General features: G+C 39.6%; 2 protein-coding genes across 5 annotated transcripts in view; both read left to right on the top strand.

Annotated features, from left to right (window-relative positions):
- npat (nuclear protein, ataxia-telangiectasia locus) overlaps positions 1-2054 on the top strand; it is a 31009-nt gene extending 28955 nt beyond the window's left edge. The window contains exons 17-18 of one of the 2 annotated variants that reach the window (XM_041809160.1): positions 1333-1454; positions 1965-2054. In XM_041809160.1, coding sequence (XP_041665094.1) covers positions 1333-1413 — 81 coding nt within the window. In that variant the 3' untranslated portion in view covers positions 1414-1454; positions 1965-2054. Of the gene's footprint in view, positions 1-1332 lie in introns of both variants that reach the window. The other variant, XM_041809151.1, reaches the window with a different exon arrangement.
- Positions 2055-6493: 4439 nt separating this feature from the next.
- Positions 6494-15717, top strand: part of vmp1 (vacuole membrane protein 1) — a 29086-nt gene continuing 19862 nt past the window's right edge. The window contains exons 1-5 of one of the 3 annotated variants that reach the window (XM_041805592.1): positions 6494-6533; positions 7091-7198; positions 7511-7643; positions 8436-8526; positions 8908-9018. In XM_041805592.1, coding sequence (XP_041661526.1) covers positions 7120-7198; positions 7511-7643; positions 8436-8526; positions 8908-9018 — 414 coding nt within the window. In that variant the 5' untranslated portion in view covers positions 6494-6533; positions 7091-7119. Of the gene's footprint in view, positions 6534-6567; positions 6629-6712; positions 6974-7090; positions 7199-7510; positions 7644-8435; positions 8527-8907; positions 9019-15717 lie in introns of those variants that run through there. The other 2 variants (XM_041805602.1, XM_041805597.1) reach the window with 2 other exon arrangements.

The raw sequence follows: 15717 nt of genomic DNA, 5'->3' as shown, positions 1-15717 counted from the left end.
TATCTGTGAAAGAGAGGGGCAGTGGGAGGTCTACTTCCAGTCCATGACAGGGCACGTATAATCTTCTTTTGCAGAGTTTGTACTTTTATTAAATGGCTAGGAAAAGTGTTACACCATGTAATATTACAGTAGTTTAAATGAGGCTCAACTAAAGACCTGTATAATGTCAGGAGAGCTGGGAGTGAGAGAGAATGTCTAACTTTGAAAAACAATTCAACATACTTTGACAACTCATTAATATGAAACTTGAAGTTTAAGAGCTCATCAATATGCACTCCCAAAAATGTTGTAGATTTTACTCTATTAATATCTTGTCCATTTATTTTGAGACAGACATGCTCAGTATTACTTTGCTTCCTATAAGACTAGAATCTACTAAAATTTGTCTTACTAATATCGAGGGAAAGTTTGTTACATTTAAGAACATGTGTATTGAAAACAATGAAATTATTTCAGAAGTGATTAATCCATCATAGCATGAATCTGAATATGAGGGTACAACAAGCTTTGAGCTATAAAGGAGGTAGCTTGGGTGGAGGAGGTGAGGCTGGCTATCAGCTGATCACAGCTGGGGTATGACTGTTGTGAAGTAATGCTAGACTTCTTCAGTTTTATTTAGAATGAGCTGACTATTTTTGCTCATATTGCAAATGTGATGTCATTTGTTTTTTTTAGGACATTATCATTTTTATGTCACTCATTTTGATTTAGAAAAACATGCATAAAAACACAAAAAGGAGGATTTTTGTAAAACATAAGGAAAATGACACCTGAATGGTTGCATAATGTGCATAAAATCTCTGCTGCAAAAAAAAAAAAAAAGATTTATTAAACTGATATTTTAACACATTTCAAGTAAATGAACTATTGCAACTTGTGTGATTTTTAAATTGCAGCAGGCCATATTGTGGTTTAATCGTGTTTGTGATTAATTTCCCAGCCCTACTACTAACTCAAATAATATTGTACTGTCAGTATCAGCTATGTTTCATGAGTTCTTAGGCCATGGTTTATATTTGAAGGTTAAATAACTAAACTTATTTGTCAGTGAAAATCAGCCCTTTTCTGATAGAAAGTTGATTCAGTTACTTAAAGATGTTTTGATGTGAGTTGTAGTATAAGTTAATTTGATCTAAAATAGTGATTTTAGCTGGTAAACGTTCCTTTAAACCTTTATTTATCATGATTTATTTCTGCAGAGATGAAATGTTATTGCAGAAATCAGTCAAGTAGTCAAAGTGTGTTGCCTTACTAATAGAAATAAAGCGTGAAGGTGAATTTTGGTGGATTTAATGTTGTTAATTCAGATTTTGTTTTTATTTTTATCTTTAGGAACGGAAGAAACTTGTGGATTGCTTCCCCCATGACCTGGATGTAGACAAGTTCCTGTCTTCTCTTCACTATGATGAATGAAGCAGCAGCAGTAAAGGGCTAAAATGTTACTACCTGGTCAGGTGACTGTATATGACTAATGCAAACTGTGAGATAAACCTGTGCCTTCAATTCCTTTTGGTAACTTTGCCCAGGACCTTATCAGCTCCCTCAGACAAAGAGTGGCTTCATTAGGTTGATTCCCATATATGTGATCTGTTTAACGTCCTGTTGAATGTGGTAGCAGGGCAGCCATGGCACTTTTGTTGTGTTTTACTTTACATTCTCCTACTTACTGTTTTGAACTATCACAAAATAAACACAAATTTGTTTTGGCACTTGGACATTATCGGTGCCAATTGGTAAAGGATTCAAAGCATTTCTCTGGTCAATATTTGACTCTAGTTTGAAGAATTCATAAAATACTGACTGACAGGTTGTGTATTAAATATATTTTAAATCATGTTTTAATCAGTTGTACAGGATGAAGAACTGATTTCACATATTGATGGTTAGAGAAGGTGGTGTAATTGCTCTATTAGAAAGTAATAGAAAGATTACATTGTGTGACAAACTGTTTTTTTCTGTCATAGATTGAGGCGGTTAATGTGACAGTGGCCAGGAGTGTCTGGACTTGAATACTAATGCCTCATTTCATGTTGCAATAAAACAAAGAAACAGTTCCCTGTGGTGTTTTCCTAAACATAGATGGTCTTAAAAATGACCTTATAAGATTTTACATATTACAAACTATGAATATTGTTCTGCTTTCTAAAGGGGACATATGCAAAATAAACTTTTTCAGGCTTTTCTAACAGAAATATGTGCCCCTGTCCTATCCACAATCCCCCCAAGGATACCTCCCATCCGCACATCCGCAGCCATTTCCTTAGAGGGGCGGAGTCAGGGGTGGAGTCAGACCGCTCATTAACATTTAAAGCCACAGACACGGAAACAGCTCGTTCTGAGCAGGGCTGAAACGGGTTTTTAGACATGCAAAAATCCAATACTGGAGTTTTTTTTTCAGCATCAAAACTCACAGGCATGTTTTGGGACCTCTGAGACAGATATAAACTTGTCTTTAAAGGGTAAAATATGTGACCTTTGAAGATATATTTTCAGGCTTTTTAAGCCTTTATTCAGAGCAGACAACAGAGGATAGAGTCAGAAACAGGGATAAGAGAGAGTGGGGGTGAAACATGTAGGAAAGGATCCACAGACTGGACCTTGAACCCGGGCCGCCTTCGTGCATGGGACAGGAACTAACCCCTGGGCCATCTGCACCCCTTTTTTTGTCCTGTGAAGATCAGTAGTTCTTAACCAGCTCGTCACAGAGCTGTTTTCAGTGGGTCTGGAATTTGTGCTGGGAAAAACTGTCTAAGAGCCTATGAAGTGTTTCATTTTTGTGGTTCAGGTTTTGGATTCGAAAGAAAAAGGAGCTTGACAGAATTTTGTAATGAATGGAGTCTTCATTGTGCACTGAGCTGAAATCTTTGAGAAATTTTCCCTGTGAACTTCTTTCTTTTTTGAAATATGAAGGTTTAAGACTTTTCCCTAGTTTTATATGAGCATTTCCAAGAACCTTTTGGTAATATTCTGTGGGATTTTTCCTGGAAATCTTAAATTCTCCCAACAGTGATCATATGACTTCACAGAACCTTTTATCTGTCTTTTCTAGGAGGTTTCCACTAATATCTGTGCAAATTTGGGGATTGTTTTAGTGGAAATATTAGGGGATTTCTGGGACCCTTGCTGGAAACTCTGTGGAGTGTTATCTGGAGTATATCCCAGAAACTTTCAGAAGTCGTCAATAATCTTTTCCTGGTATTTTCTTAAGTCTTTTTGTTTCGTCATATTCTGTACCAGGGTGGGAAATCAACCCCTGCCACAAGCCAAAGGTGGGTATTTTTGAGTGCAGATAAATAAAAGCAATGTAACAGTGATTTTGTGACCGTAAACGGCATGAATTAACATTTCTGCAAAAAACTTTCCCTGTGAAAAATATGGTACATCTTCTCTCCTGCTGACCTTGTCCTGTTGTCACCTGTAAAAATAAGGTTTTACAAACGCTTTGACATGTGCAGAAGCAAACAGAACAACACAAGTTTTAAACAAATTGATGATCTCACCTCTCAGTCGACTGCAATAGAAACTAACCAGCCTCAGAATAACACACAAGTAAACTTCTGTTTTTGAACAGCAGCAGGAAAAACCCGGTATGGTTGAAACATTTCTATTTATTAAAAAGCTTATAACTTAAATACTGTAAGCCTCCGCTATCAACTTCAACTTCATTGTCCCCCATGGGAAATTTTCTTTGAAGCCATCTAGAACATGAGAAACAGTCACACAAACCCAGACACAATACTGAAATGCATAAATACAAAAATACATTGAACCATCATTACAAGAATGATCTCCAAAACTTTGTTCCCATAACTATTAAACAGTCTCTCTCCACAGACTTCAGTCAACCCTCTCTATGTTTTCATGTTTGAGTTTTGCTGCTGTTTCTGTTTGCGAAGGTGAGCCTCAATCTCATGCCTGAGGAACAGCATCCCCAGCTGTCCGTGGGAGGCCTCGTTCATGGCCTTGGACTGCATGCACATGTGGTACTGGTCTGGCGGGAGCTCATCGGCACAGTGGTTCCCATGCCACAGGTGGGACAAGCCTTGTGATGGTGCTCTGACCACCAGCAGGTTGCTGTGGAGGTACTTCCTGTACAGGTGGACGTCTTCACTGCCCCACCCTTTAGACATCTGTAGTGGAAACAAAGTGGATCAAGACTGTTCATTTTTAAAATTTACTTACGGCTTGAGTTATTAACAAATTTTTCATACTTTTGGATTTAGCCTTTCTTTAGCAATCTGAATCTCCTTCCAGAGGGCAGGAGCTGGAATTCAGCCTGGGGAGTATGATCAGGTCATTGTATGATGTCCTGAGCCTTAGATTTTACCCTCTTTAAAACTTTGTAGACAGATCAGGTAATTTAATACCAGTAATTTTACTGGCAACCCTCACCTTAACCTCTTTTTACCTCCTAATGAGAGGCTACCGAAGCTGGAGAAAATGGCAACGTCAGGATAGATTCAACTGAGGAGTGATAAAACATTGACATTAGGAGGAAGTGCAGTGGCTGCTGTGATTTTTTTGCATACTATGTCAACATTTTTATTTAAAAAACAGCTTGTTGTCAATGGCAACACCAAGTTACTTGGTTTGTAGCTGGTAACATGCTCCGCGGTCTCACCATAAATTGTTAAAAGTGGTAGATTTGAATTTCTTCTACAATAAAGATGTATGTCCTTGGTCTTACTGACATTTGGGTTTAAAAATGAATCATCACACCACTGATACTACTGAGTGCTGTGTAACAGGCTTACTATAACTATCATCTGCAAACTGCAGAATGTGTCTTCCTGGATGGGAACAAGCAATGAACAGCATCTGAAGACCACACTTTAACAGTTTTTAACTGGAAAGCCTCCCTTTTTAAAACTGTCTTATTATAGACAGGCTCCAGCAGTATGTTGTTGTGGTCTGAAGATCCTGAGGGAGGCAGCGTTGATGGTCTGAAAGCATCCTTGATGGACCCATAGCAGAGATCATGTGACTTATTGAAACAAGTTGGGCATGTTACATACTGAAAAAAGTCAGAGATGATCTTTGTATTGATTAAAATCACCAAGAATAACAAATGGAGCATCAGATCAGTGACTGCAGTTTCTCTGATCATATTAGCTGCGTTTTTTTCAGGCATAGAATGGATGTATACCACGGTGATAAAATCTGTGGAATTATATTGCAGGGTAAACTATTATACTGTACCTCACAACATTATTTATTCTGCTTGCTGGCTGAAAGATTTCTGAACCCACCAGCCACTGTGAAGGTCAGCTAAAAATTTATTCCCAACCCTGGTCCTGAGGCTGGAACAGCTGAGAACCACTATACTGGAGGGTTTATTCCAGACCCCGGTCCTGAGGCTGGAACAGCTGAGAACCACTATACTGGAGGGTTTATTCCAGATCCCGGTCCTGAGGCTGGACCAGCTGAGAACCACTATACTGGAGGGTTTATTCCAGACCCCGGTCCTGAGGCTGGACCAGCTGAGAACCACTATACTGGAGGGTTTATTCCAGACCCCGGTCCTGAGGCTGGACCAGCTGAGAACCACTATACTGGAGGGTTTATTCCAGACCCCGGTCCTGAGGCTGGACCAGCTGAGAACCACTATACTGGAGGGTTTATTCCAGACCCCGGTCCTGAGGCTGGAACAGCTGAGAACCACTATACTGGAGGGTTTATTCCAGACCCCGGTCCTGAGGCTGGACCAGCTGAGAACCACTATACTGGAGGGTTTATTCCAGACCCCGGTCCTGAGGCTGGACCAGCTGAGAACCACTATACTGGAGGGTTTATTCCAGACCCCGGTCCTGAGGCTGGAACAGCTGAGAACCACTATACTGGAGGGTTTATTCCAGACCCCGGTCCTGAGGCTGGACCAGCTGAGAACCACTATACTGGAGGGTTTATTCAAGACCCCGGTCCTGAGGCTGGACCAGCTGAGAACCACTATACTGGAGGGTTTATTCCAGACCCCGGTCCTGAGGCTGGACCAGCTGAGAACCACTATACTGGAGGGTTTATTCCAGACCCCGGTCCTGAGGCTGGAACAGCTGAGAACCACTATACTGGAGGGTTTATTCCAGACCCCGGTCCTGAGGCTGGACCAGCTGAGAACCACTATACTGGAGGGTGCTGTCAAATTATATAACTTAAATTTTCCTAATCAGCACAAAGAATTTAGTTTTTGTTATTTCAAATATTTACGGTATGTGTTTACAGGCCAAGTGTCTTTTTTTGCAAATCTGGCAGCCTCTGATTGGCCAACCGTACCATTCAAGGATATACGTCATTATTATATTTTCAAAATAAAAGTTTGTAGTTTTCGGGTAACGTTAAAAGAAGTGGGTTTGAAAGCTTTAAAATTTTCTACTTCTGACGTGTCTCGCCCCTTCTTTTACATTTAATGAAATTACATTTTGATGCCAGCCCCGTAGTAAGCCCGTTAGAATAAAACGTTGAACGGTTAGATAGAATAACATTTCTAACTTTGACACGACTGACGTTTATTTCCGGGTGAAGAGGACAGGAAAGAGGTAGGAATATCATTTAATTCTTAAAACCATCGCTTTATTTCCACAATATTTACTCTGTTTGCTTCTTTATCCTAACAACACGTCGACACAGAAAGGTTTTACACACAACCTCACAAATAAGACCACTTCTTTTTGTTTTGAAAGCTCCTACTCGGATGTGGAGTGTAGAGACTGCCATTAGCATGTAGGCTAGCCGGTTAGCATGTGGAGGATGTTGATGTGAACGTATTTGGCATATCTTGTTACTGAAAGACCTAACTATAGATCGACGCCTGTTTCAGTGAACTGTAATCACTTTTGTCGCTAGGTGGTTGATCTTGTAATCGCTTTGGCCTCTCAGTTTTCGTAGATATTCGGTCTTTGTGGCTACCATGTGATTTGAATGTCAGCCGGCTTGTTGACGAATTGACAGTTTTGTTATCCTTGAAGCGTCTGATTAGGTTTTTATCAGCGGTCTTAACCCACACTTTGTCCGTCTTATTTCTCTCTGACAGTAGGAAGAGAGACCGTTTTAAGGAAGGCACCGATGCTCAACTACTTCTCATTTTCTCTCCTAGTCTTCCTGACCTGCTAAACCTTGATTGACATGGCTGCCAATGGAGCAAGCTGTGAACAGCCTCAGAAACGCGGAGGAGCTAGAGACAAACAGAATGGAAAGTCTACAGGTAAGTAGGTGTCAACTTTTAAATGGACATAACTGAAAAGTGATGGTGACTCATGAGAGAAGTCCACCAGTAAGGTTAAGGTTGTGTAATCTTTGATAAAACCCCTAACAACTCATAAAACCATCAAGCTGGTTCACCTGTGTACTTTCAGTTCCTAAAGGGCCAACACTTTACCTCCACTTTAACACAGTCAGTCTTGTTGATGTGACATGTATACGTCTTTAGCTTTACCATTAAGTCAAAATGAATTAATATGTATAGATGATACTGTTAAAGTGGATCAGGATGACTGTACTTCTGTTCAATTTCCAGACTCCTCCTTAAGAGAGCGGCGACAGAGAGATAAGGAAGATCGCCTTTCACTGGTGGTATGGAGACGGCCTATCACCACACTACACTATTTCCTTCTGGAGACCCTCATTAAGCTAAAGGAGTGGACATTTAAGTAAGAAGCTTAACTGGTTTAACTGGTGTGCTTTCGTTTGTACAATACTTTTGCCAGGATGTTCATGCATATTTGTGCTTGTGATTATCTGGACTGTCTAATGAGTAGACGTGACTTTTCTTCTCAACACTTTTGGTTTAATGAATTTCTGTCTATTTAGTGTTCAACATTTTTATTAATTTTGAAACAGTAAATAAATACCCCAATTCACATTGGAAGAGTTATATCAAAAGTCTGTCCAGACATGTAGAGGATAAGTAGGAGAAACAGAGGAAGATCCACAAAAAAACAACTAAACACACACAGGGAGCAGAAAAAAAAATTATTTCCATAATGACCTCTATGTGGATGTCCTGGTGATGTAGGGACTCTGTGTGAGCATGTACCGATCAAACTTGTCCCACAGAGAATATGTCACTCTCGTAGGCTGCCAAATGAGCCATAGTTGTAGCCCATTTATCACATGGGGCAGGTGTTTTCTCCTCCAGTGTCACAGTGATATGCATTTAGCTGTTGTGAATGCCAAGATAATCTTCACTCAAAAGAGGACAAGTCACAGCCTTTAAGTTCCATGGTTGAGCCCAGAACAACCAACTTGGCAGAGATTAGGAAACTCTTTTCCAGGACTTCATAAATAACCTGTCTGATATTGTTCTGCCAGTCTGTTAGAGGAAAAACATGATTTTTTTCTGTCTTTGAGAAACTGTAGTTGTAAATGTTTGCATAATCAGCATCAGGTCGGTGTGTTGGAACTTGTCCTTTTAACACCTCCTTTTTTTGCTCTTCTTCCAGACTTTGGCAACGACGAAGTGCCGTTTTCTTAGTTTTGGTGTTATGTGCTCTGTTCTCCATTGCTTACTCCACCGAGGGAGCACATCAACAAGTAAGGCTGGACAGATTAGCTTCCTCTTGTGATGTTAATAATCAACACTCGGTCAGTCTCTGACCTGTTTAAAGGTTAATGATAAGTCACTCTTCATCCACCTCAAATTCTCTCCAGAGGAAAACATAACAAGATCTGCTCTGTTATCAAGCAACCCTTGATCATGCAGTCAGCCTGTTAGAAGTTTGTTTACAAATCCCTCTCTGTTGTACCGTGCTATCATCTGCCTTTAATATTGTATAATCAATTCAGTACACATGCAGTCACTCACTTATTTAATCTTTAATTAGTAGTATTTATTTATTTACAGTGTTTATTGACTTTAAAACATGTAATTTGCCAAAATTTAACGTGCACTTTGTCTCTATCTCTTCTATGGAGTATGTTGAGTATCTGGAGAAGAAGTTCTTGTGGTGCGCTTACTGGGTTGGCCTTGGGATTCTTTCCTCAGTAGGCCTTGGGACTGGTCTACACACCTTCCTCCTCTATCTGGTAAGAACAATCTGTTGGCCTGGAAAATATTTATATTTTATAGTAGAGATGCACAATGTTATCGCCTTTGGTATCAGCAGATATTAGTTTTAAAAAGTGGTATTTACAACCGATAGATCAGCTGTCAATATCAGCCTATATGCAGGGTGTTTGGGGGGGTCTTAAAAATATTAAAGGTTGAGAAATCAATTTAGCCAAAGTCATGGCTTTCCAAATTATAAAAAAAATCTAAAATGGAAGACTAAAACCTCTTGAATTTTGGTGGGGTTTTTTTATTTTTAGAGTAATCTAAAGAGGTTGTAGGCTTTACAATTAGAATTAAAGAGTCTCTTCATTATATTTAAATGGGCCATTATATCTTGGGTTTTTGTTCTTAATAACTAAATGTATTTTTTACTTTTTAGCTTTACTTACAGTGCAAAACTTGTAGATAGGCACTTCTAGATTATAGTACATCTACTTTTAGGCGACTTATCTACCTTAATGTGTGTAGTCCGTGGTATGTGTGTACCATGGTTGGAATCAAATTGAACTAATTGGAGGATGAGGTGGAGAGACGCGCACTGAGCAAGGTGGAGGCCACTCTGAGAGACATGGATCATCCACTTCATATCTCCCTCAGTTAGCAAAGAAACAACGGTAGTGGACGGCTCCTATCCCTGCACTGCAGGACAGAAAGATGTAGGAAATCTTTCATACCATCAGCTATTAGACTTTATAATTCTACAGTAAACAGATGAGAATCCCAGATGAGTGAATTTCCCTTCGGGGATGAATAAAGTTCTTGTATTGTATTGTATTATTGTAGCCTGTTAACCTTGCAAAGCAGATGGATATGCCTGTTTCTGTGTTTTTTACTGGCGAATCCATCTTGTAAAGCTCCCATCTGAACCGTTTGGGCTCGGTTAGAAAGTGACAGGACCAATCAGCAACGAGGGGCAGTACTTTCAGGTGCGGTGGAGTTGTGACATGCGCAAGCTGCAACATGAGGCCGGTGCAATTATGGCAGGAGACATTGGCGTGGATGCTGCTAAAGCACCAGTTTATCAGAGCTTGATGACATGTCTTTGTTAAAAGAAGAACAAAGAACAACAGCATTTAGTTCATTTACAGTGGAGACATAAACCAACCCTAACTATAGGGCAGGAGCACACCAGACTCATGTTGACAGCCCTCCTCCAAAGCTGCACTGGGGTTGGAAAGAGCTAGAAGGAGGGGGAGGGGTTGGAGACAATCAGGACAAGGAGAGGGATAAGAGAAACAACAAACAACAAATGAAAGACATATTTATGGCTGTCATGGCCATAAACTTATCTCCAATTTTATAGGAAATTGCTCTTACTTTATTGATGATGGTAGCAATATGTGAAAAGTTAGCAGTAACAGCTATGATTGTTAGAAAACAGAACAATGCAGCATTAGCATTAGCAGCTAGGACAGTAATGAAATAGAGAACTACTATAAATAAAAAAAGCAGTAAAGTCGTATTGCTTTCAGATTAATTTAAACTGTTCTAGTTATGATTATACAGGTACGAATGGGATAGATAGATAGATAGATAGATAGATAGATAGATAGATAGATAGATAGATAATTCCACTACACAGGCCACCTCAGTTTGAAGGGCGCTTGAGACTGTGAATAAATGATCTATTTTAAATGAGCAGCATTGTCAGACTGTTAAACTGGAACCTTTTTTGTGGTGTTAGTGTGCAGGCTTCCCTCTCCATTTCTACTGCTTATGAAACCAAGTTTCACAAAACAGTTCTTTATGACCTTTTTTCTCCTTACCTGAAAGACTTGTTTTGTTCATTAATAAATGAGAACGTTTAGAGACATTGGCAACAGAGAGAGAAAATTGTTACTAAAGTTATTTTGTTGCCTTTACTCAGCATTGGTCAGGATGGTTTATGTGTGTTTGAAAACTCCAGGCAGATTTTCAGAACATAACCAAACACCAACTCCTATTTTTCTGTTAAACTGCCAGAGGATGGCGTCATTTTTCACTTGTCCCACTTATGGTCTCAGGCTTCTTTAAACTTGTTCCATTTTGTCATCCATCTTTCCAACCTAAAATAACATCTAGTTCTTCTTTGTCAAAGTCACAGAATGACTGTAAAAGTGAGTAACCAAAATGTGTCATTTGTCTTAGTCGTGGTTAAAAAAGGAGAATTTAGCGAAATGAAAGAGAGGAAGAAATTCTGCAGCATAGTCCACTTTCAGCTGATGATGTGGCTTCTGTTCTGTAGAACATGTGCAGATGTGGGACAGCTGACTCAGCCCTTTTCCATTTTAATGAAATAATGGGAAAAGATGTGGCCGTGACCTTCCTGTTTTTCATGACATCTGAACTCCTTTTGTTAATGCTTTACAGAACACCATGGCTCTCATTTAGAGTTTAAACCATCGTCTATTGTCTGGCTGGCTCACACGCTCATGTGTGCCACAGAATATCTGTTAAATAAAAGGTGTGATTGTACTCTCCCTCTCCTCTGTTTTTGGGCGGTCTGTCTGTATGAGTGGGCACTATCACCTCCCCTGAATGATAAAACACGGCAGCTCTGTCTGGGGTTTTCTCTCTAACAATAAGAGACTTTAACTGTTAGAGTTACTATGTTTTCAAACATAAACTAGCTACATATTTCATATCCCCCTTTCCTCCCTCGCCTGTTCAGTAAAGTGTCAAAACAAAACACGCTGTGTAAGTTCCTGGGTGACTAAATTATCAGGGCCATTGTATTTGGAGAATACACTTGAAGTAGCTCCCATCTTTATTCTACACATATTTGCTTTGGCTTCACGTTTAAAACTTCTGTTCTGTTTAGGCTTGGCTTTATTCTTTTCTATTTAACAGATTATACTGTGTCTCATTAATATTGTTTGCTGGAAGGTGGTTCTTTTAGTATAAGAAGCAACAACATGTTGCTTTCAATGCTGTTTCGCTATACACTAAGGGTGTCAAACTCAATCACAGAAGGGGCCGGATTCTGAATCGAGGGCTAACCTGAGGGCCAAACAGGGTCCACATTTAACCAAACTGGTAACAACTGTTAAAATTATTTTAAAATTTAAAAGGTCCTAATGATTGGTTAAAAGGCTCATAATCTGAGATAAAACTAATTAGTTCAAAAGGTCAAAACACACATTAGATGTTAAAATAATGTTTTAAAAAGGCAAATGTATAAAAAAGAAAGTCACAATCATGTTTTTAAGGCAAAAATATGACTTAAAATTTAAAATGGTGCACCTTAAAGCTTAAAATTTGAGATGAAAGTTGAAATAATAAATTAAAAAAGGTCAAATGATGAGATAAAAATACAAAATTATAAATTGAAAAGCTCAAAATATGAGATAAAAAGTGAAAATAATAGATTGACAGAGTCAAAATATGAGACAAAAGTCAAAATAATACATTGAAAATGGCCAAAATATGTAATGAAAGTCAAAATAATAGATTGAAGTCATGTAACTATACCACGGGCCTTGAGTTTGACACCCCTGCTTTTCACCATGGGTGTTAAAGGTCCACATGGGGCGTCCTCTTAAAGGACTTCCCTGATTCACCTCCTGCTACCTTCAGAAAACTAGCGATCCAGACATTCTTAATCCCTGTGGTTTATGTTCCAAAATCCTCTTTAGCGCCTCTACTTTCTCCTACCTTTCATTTAAGATTCACCAGCACTCCTTAAGCCCCTCATCCTGTGCCATAAGGGCATTTTCTAATTCAGAAGATCCTTCAGACTTCCTGTAATCCAGGGTTTAAGAAACGGAGGATGAGAATCATGTCCACTTACTGTAAGAGTCATTGTCAATTATATCCCTTTTTTGTGCGTCTCTCAGCATATATTCTTTCAAACACGATTCAGTCTGCTCTCTGTTTTATCAGCCTTCTTTGAATTACTGGTCACATGGTGCAAGACATCTGTTCATACAGAGCCAATTTCCTGTTTCACTAACACCTAACTCATGATCCCACAGTGCATCAGCCCCCAACACGTCAGCCTACTGAGTGTTCGTGTCAACGTAAACAGGTGACTCTAATGCTTAATTTCTGAGGAAACCCAAGCGTCCCACCAGCAGAGTTGCACTGGAGTTACCCCAAGACTGAAACACGAATACACAGCCCCATGGAGAGGATGAGATCACTATGCTCATGGGAAAGGGGATTCTCTCACCATTATGATATTATGATTCATCATGATCTGTTTGATGTCATTTGTTAGCAATAAAATGTTGGATTCTAGACATAATATTAAGGATTAGGTAACAGAAAAGCTATGCTTTCTCTGCCTGCATCTCCAGATCTTTTATCACAAGTATGCCAAACTTCTTTCAGTTTCCATCCTTAAGATAAAGCTGATTCACCCACCTGTCTTTTCTCCACTCTTCTCTTTGGTTGGTAATGTAGAATATTTCTGACCCATTTGATTTGAGGTTTTTGTTATGCCCAAAGAATGATTCCAAATGTTCACTGGCCAGATTAACGCCTTGTTCTCCCCCTTGGTTTCAGTACTGTTTTAATCTTGGCATCTTTGGGGATTCATATGAACAACTCCCAAAATCTCCCACCCTGCATCATTCACAGACCAGATGTGTTGATCTGTAACATGCTGCTAAAATCAGATGAGTATCAATCTTTTTGGTGCATTTTGGTGTTTCATGTCGGTACCCTGACACCGTGACATGACCATCTGCCACTCCAGATAAAAGCCATTTTATGAGTAGTGTTTGAGCCTCTAGGAATGGGATACATAGTTATGTTTTTTTTTAAGATTTAAGAGGTATGGCTATCAAAAATCAAGACTAGGGCTGTAATCCAATTTTATTGAACATAAACATTCTTCAATGTCTTTCTCCTTCAGTCTCCTGCATCGATGCACCGCTGCATTCACTGATCAGATCAGTGCAGGAGGTCTACTTCTGTCTCAGAACCTCTGCAGTTCCTCTCTTAACTTCTGACTCAGACTCTAAACGTGTTCCTCTGAGCTCAGATTTGATCCTAGGGAAAAGTCACATGGTGCTAGATCAGGTAATTGGGGAGGGCGATCATCACTGGGATTTGTTTTTGGTCCAGAAACTTCTTTACTGAGAGCTCAGTTTGAGCTAGAGCATTGTCTTGAAGAAGAAGGTAACCATTTCTCCATAACTTTGCTCTCTTTCTTCAGACTTTTTCGCAGTTATTCTAGAACCTGTTGGTAAAAGTGTTGGTTCACCGTTGCCCCTTCTGAAACCCACTCCTCCAAAATGATCTTCTTAAAATCAAAGAAAACAACTAACATGGCCTTGGACTTGGACTGTCTTTGCGGTGCTTTCCAATGTATTGACTGCCTTTTTGTCTCAGGATGGTACTAGCAGATTTAAGTTTCATTGAATTTAATCGCTAAAAAACGTGGGTTTCCTCCAATTTATTCCAAAATGTCTCAAATGTTCCTGCATTTTTCCTTTTGATCAGGAGTCAGAAGTTTTGGGACAACTTTTGCACACACTTTTGTCATGTACAAATGTTTATACAAAATATCACAAATATCAAATGTCGCTTAAAAGTTTTACACTCTTGTGATGAGGTTTTTCAGACTTTTTCTGCATTTACACATCACAGGATGTATTGTAAGGTGTCACATGACCAATTCACTCCGAGACAACATGGCGTGGTATGTGTAGACTAAAGAGGAGACCCAGACTTTTTTTTTTTAACATCATACTTATTCCCTTATGCATGGTCTTTTCCATACATATGGACTTTGCCTCTGAACTATCATCCGTTGCCAACATGCAGCAGGTTTTGAGCATCCACCTTCCTTGCAGCAGAGTCTTGTGAGATGAGATTTTACAGGAATTAAGAGGCTCATTCCCAAAACTCCCTTCAATGAAAACACATTCAAAGCACAGTTGTACTTAATCAAACTTTTAGAAATATTGCTTTTATTTTGGGAAAAACTGTTATGGAAATGTAGCTAGTGTCACAGGCTGGACTCGAACCCAGGCCACCCACACACACAGGGTGCTACCCAACCCCCAGGCCATCCGCACCCCAGGCATACATTGTCTTATAACAACCTGACTATTCAGGTTGACTAGACTATTTCATATATCCATTATATTGGTATATATTACAGATTTATCTGGGAAACCTCCCATACAAAGTCTTTGAGAAGGGCAGGACCCTTCAGTAAGGTTGGACGAACGTTCTGTTTGCCACATTTGTTACGTGCCAGAGTGACAAGACAAACTGAGGTAGTCGCCATGTGCAGCTCTAGTGTCTAGTTCTGATAAACTGCTGCTAAACTGTAGTTACATCAAAGATTATTGCTACACCAGTGGCGGCCATTGCTACTAGCTTCCAGTACAACTGAACCACACTTTTAGCTACATTGAAGATTATTGCTACACCAGTGGCGGCCATTGCTACTAGCTTCCAGTACAACTGAACCACACTTTTAGCTACATTGAAGATTATTGCTACACCAGTGGCGGCCATTGCTACTAGCTTCCAGTACAACTGAACCCCACCTGTAGCTACTCCTCTCCCCAAATGACACTAATTGGTCCGGTCACTTCTCAGACCTGACACAACTGTTTCAGATTAGAGCTTTGCAAGATGGATTTTCCTGATAATGACATGGAAGCTGGACAATCCATCTGCTTCGGAAGAAACAAAAAGGTTATCAGTGTTTTCTTTGTTCCATCAGACAGCTCAGT

The sequence above is a fragment of the Cheilinus undulatus genome, linkage group 2 (assembly GCF_018320785.1).
Source record: "Cheilinus undulatus linkage group 2, ASM1832078v1, whole genome shotgun sequence".
Classification (NCBI taxonomy): domain Eukaryota; kingdom Metazoa; phylum Chordata; class Actinopteri; order Labriformes; family Labridae; genus Cheilinus; species Cheilinus undulatus.
This window is presented reverse-complemented; position numbering and strand designations above follow the sequence as displayed.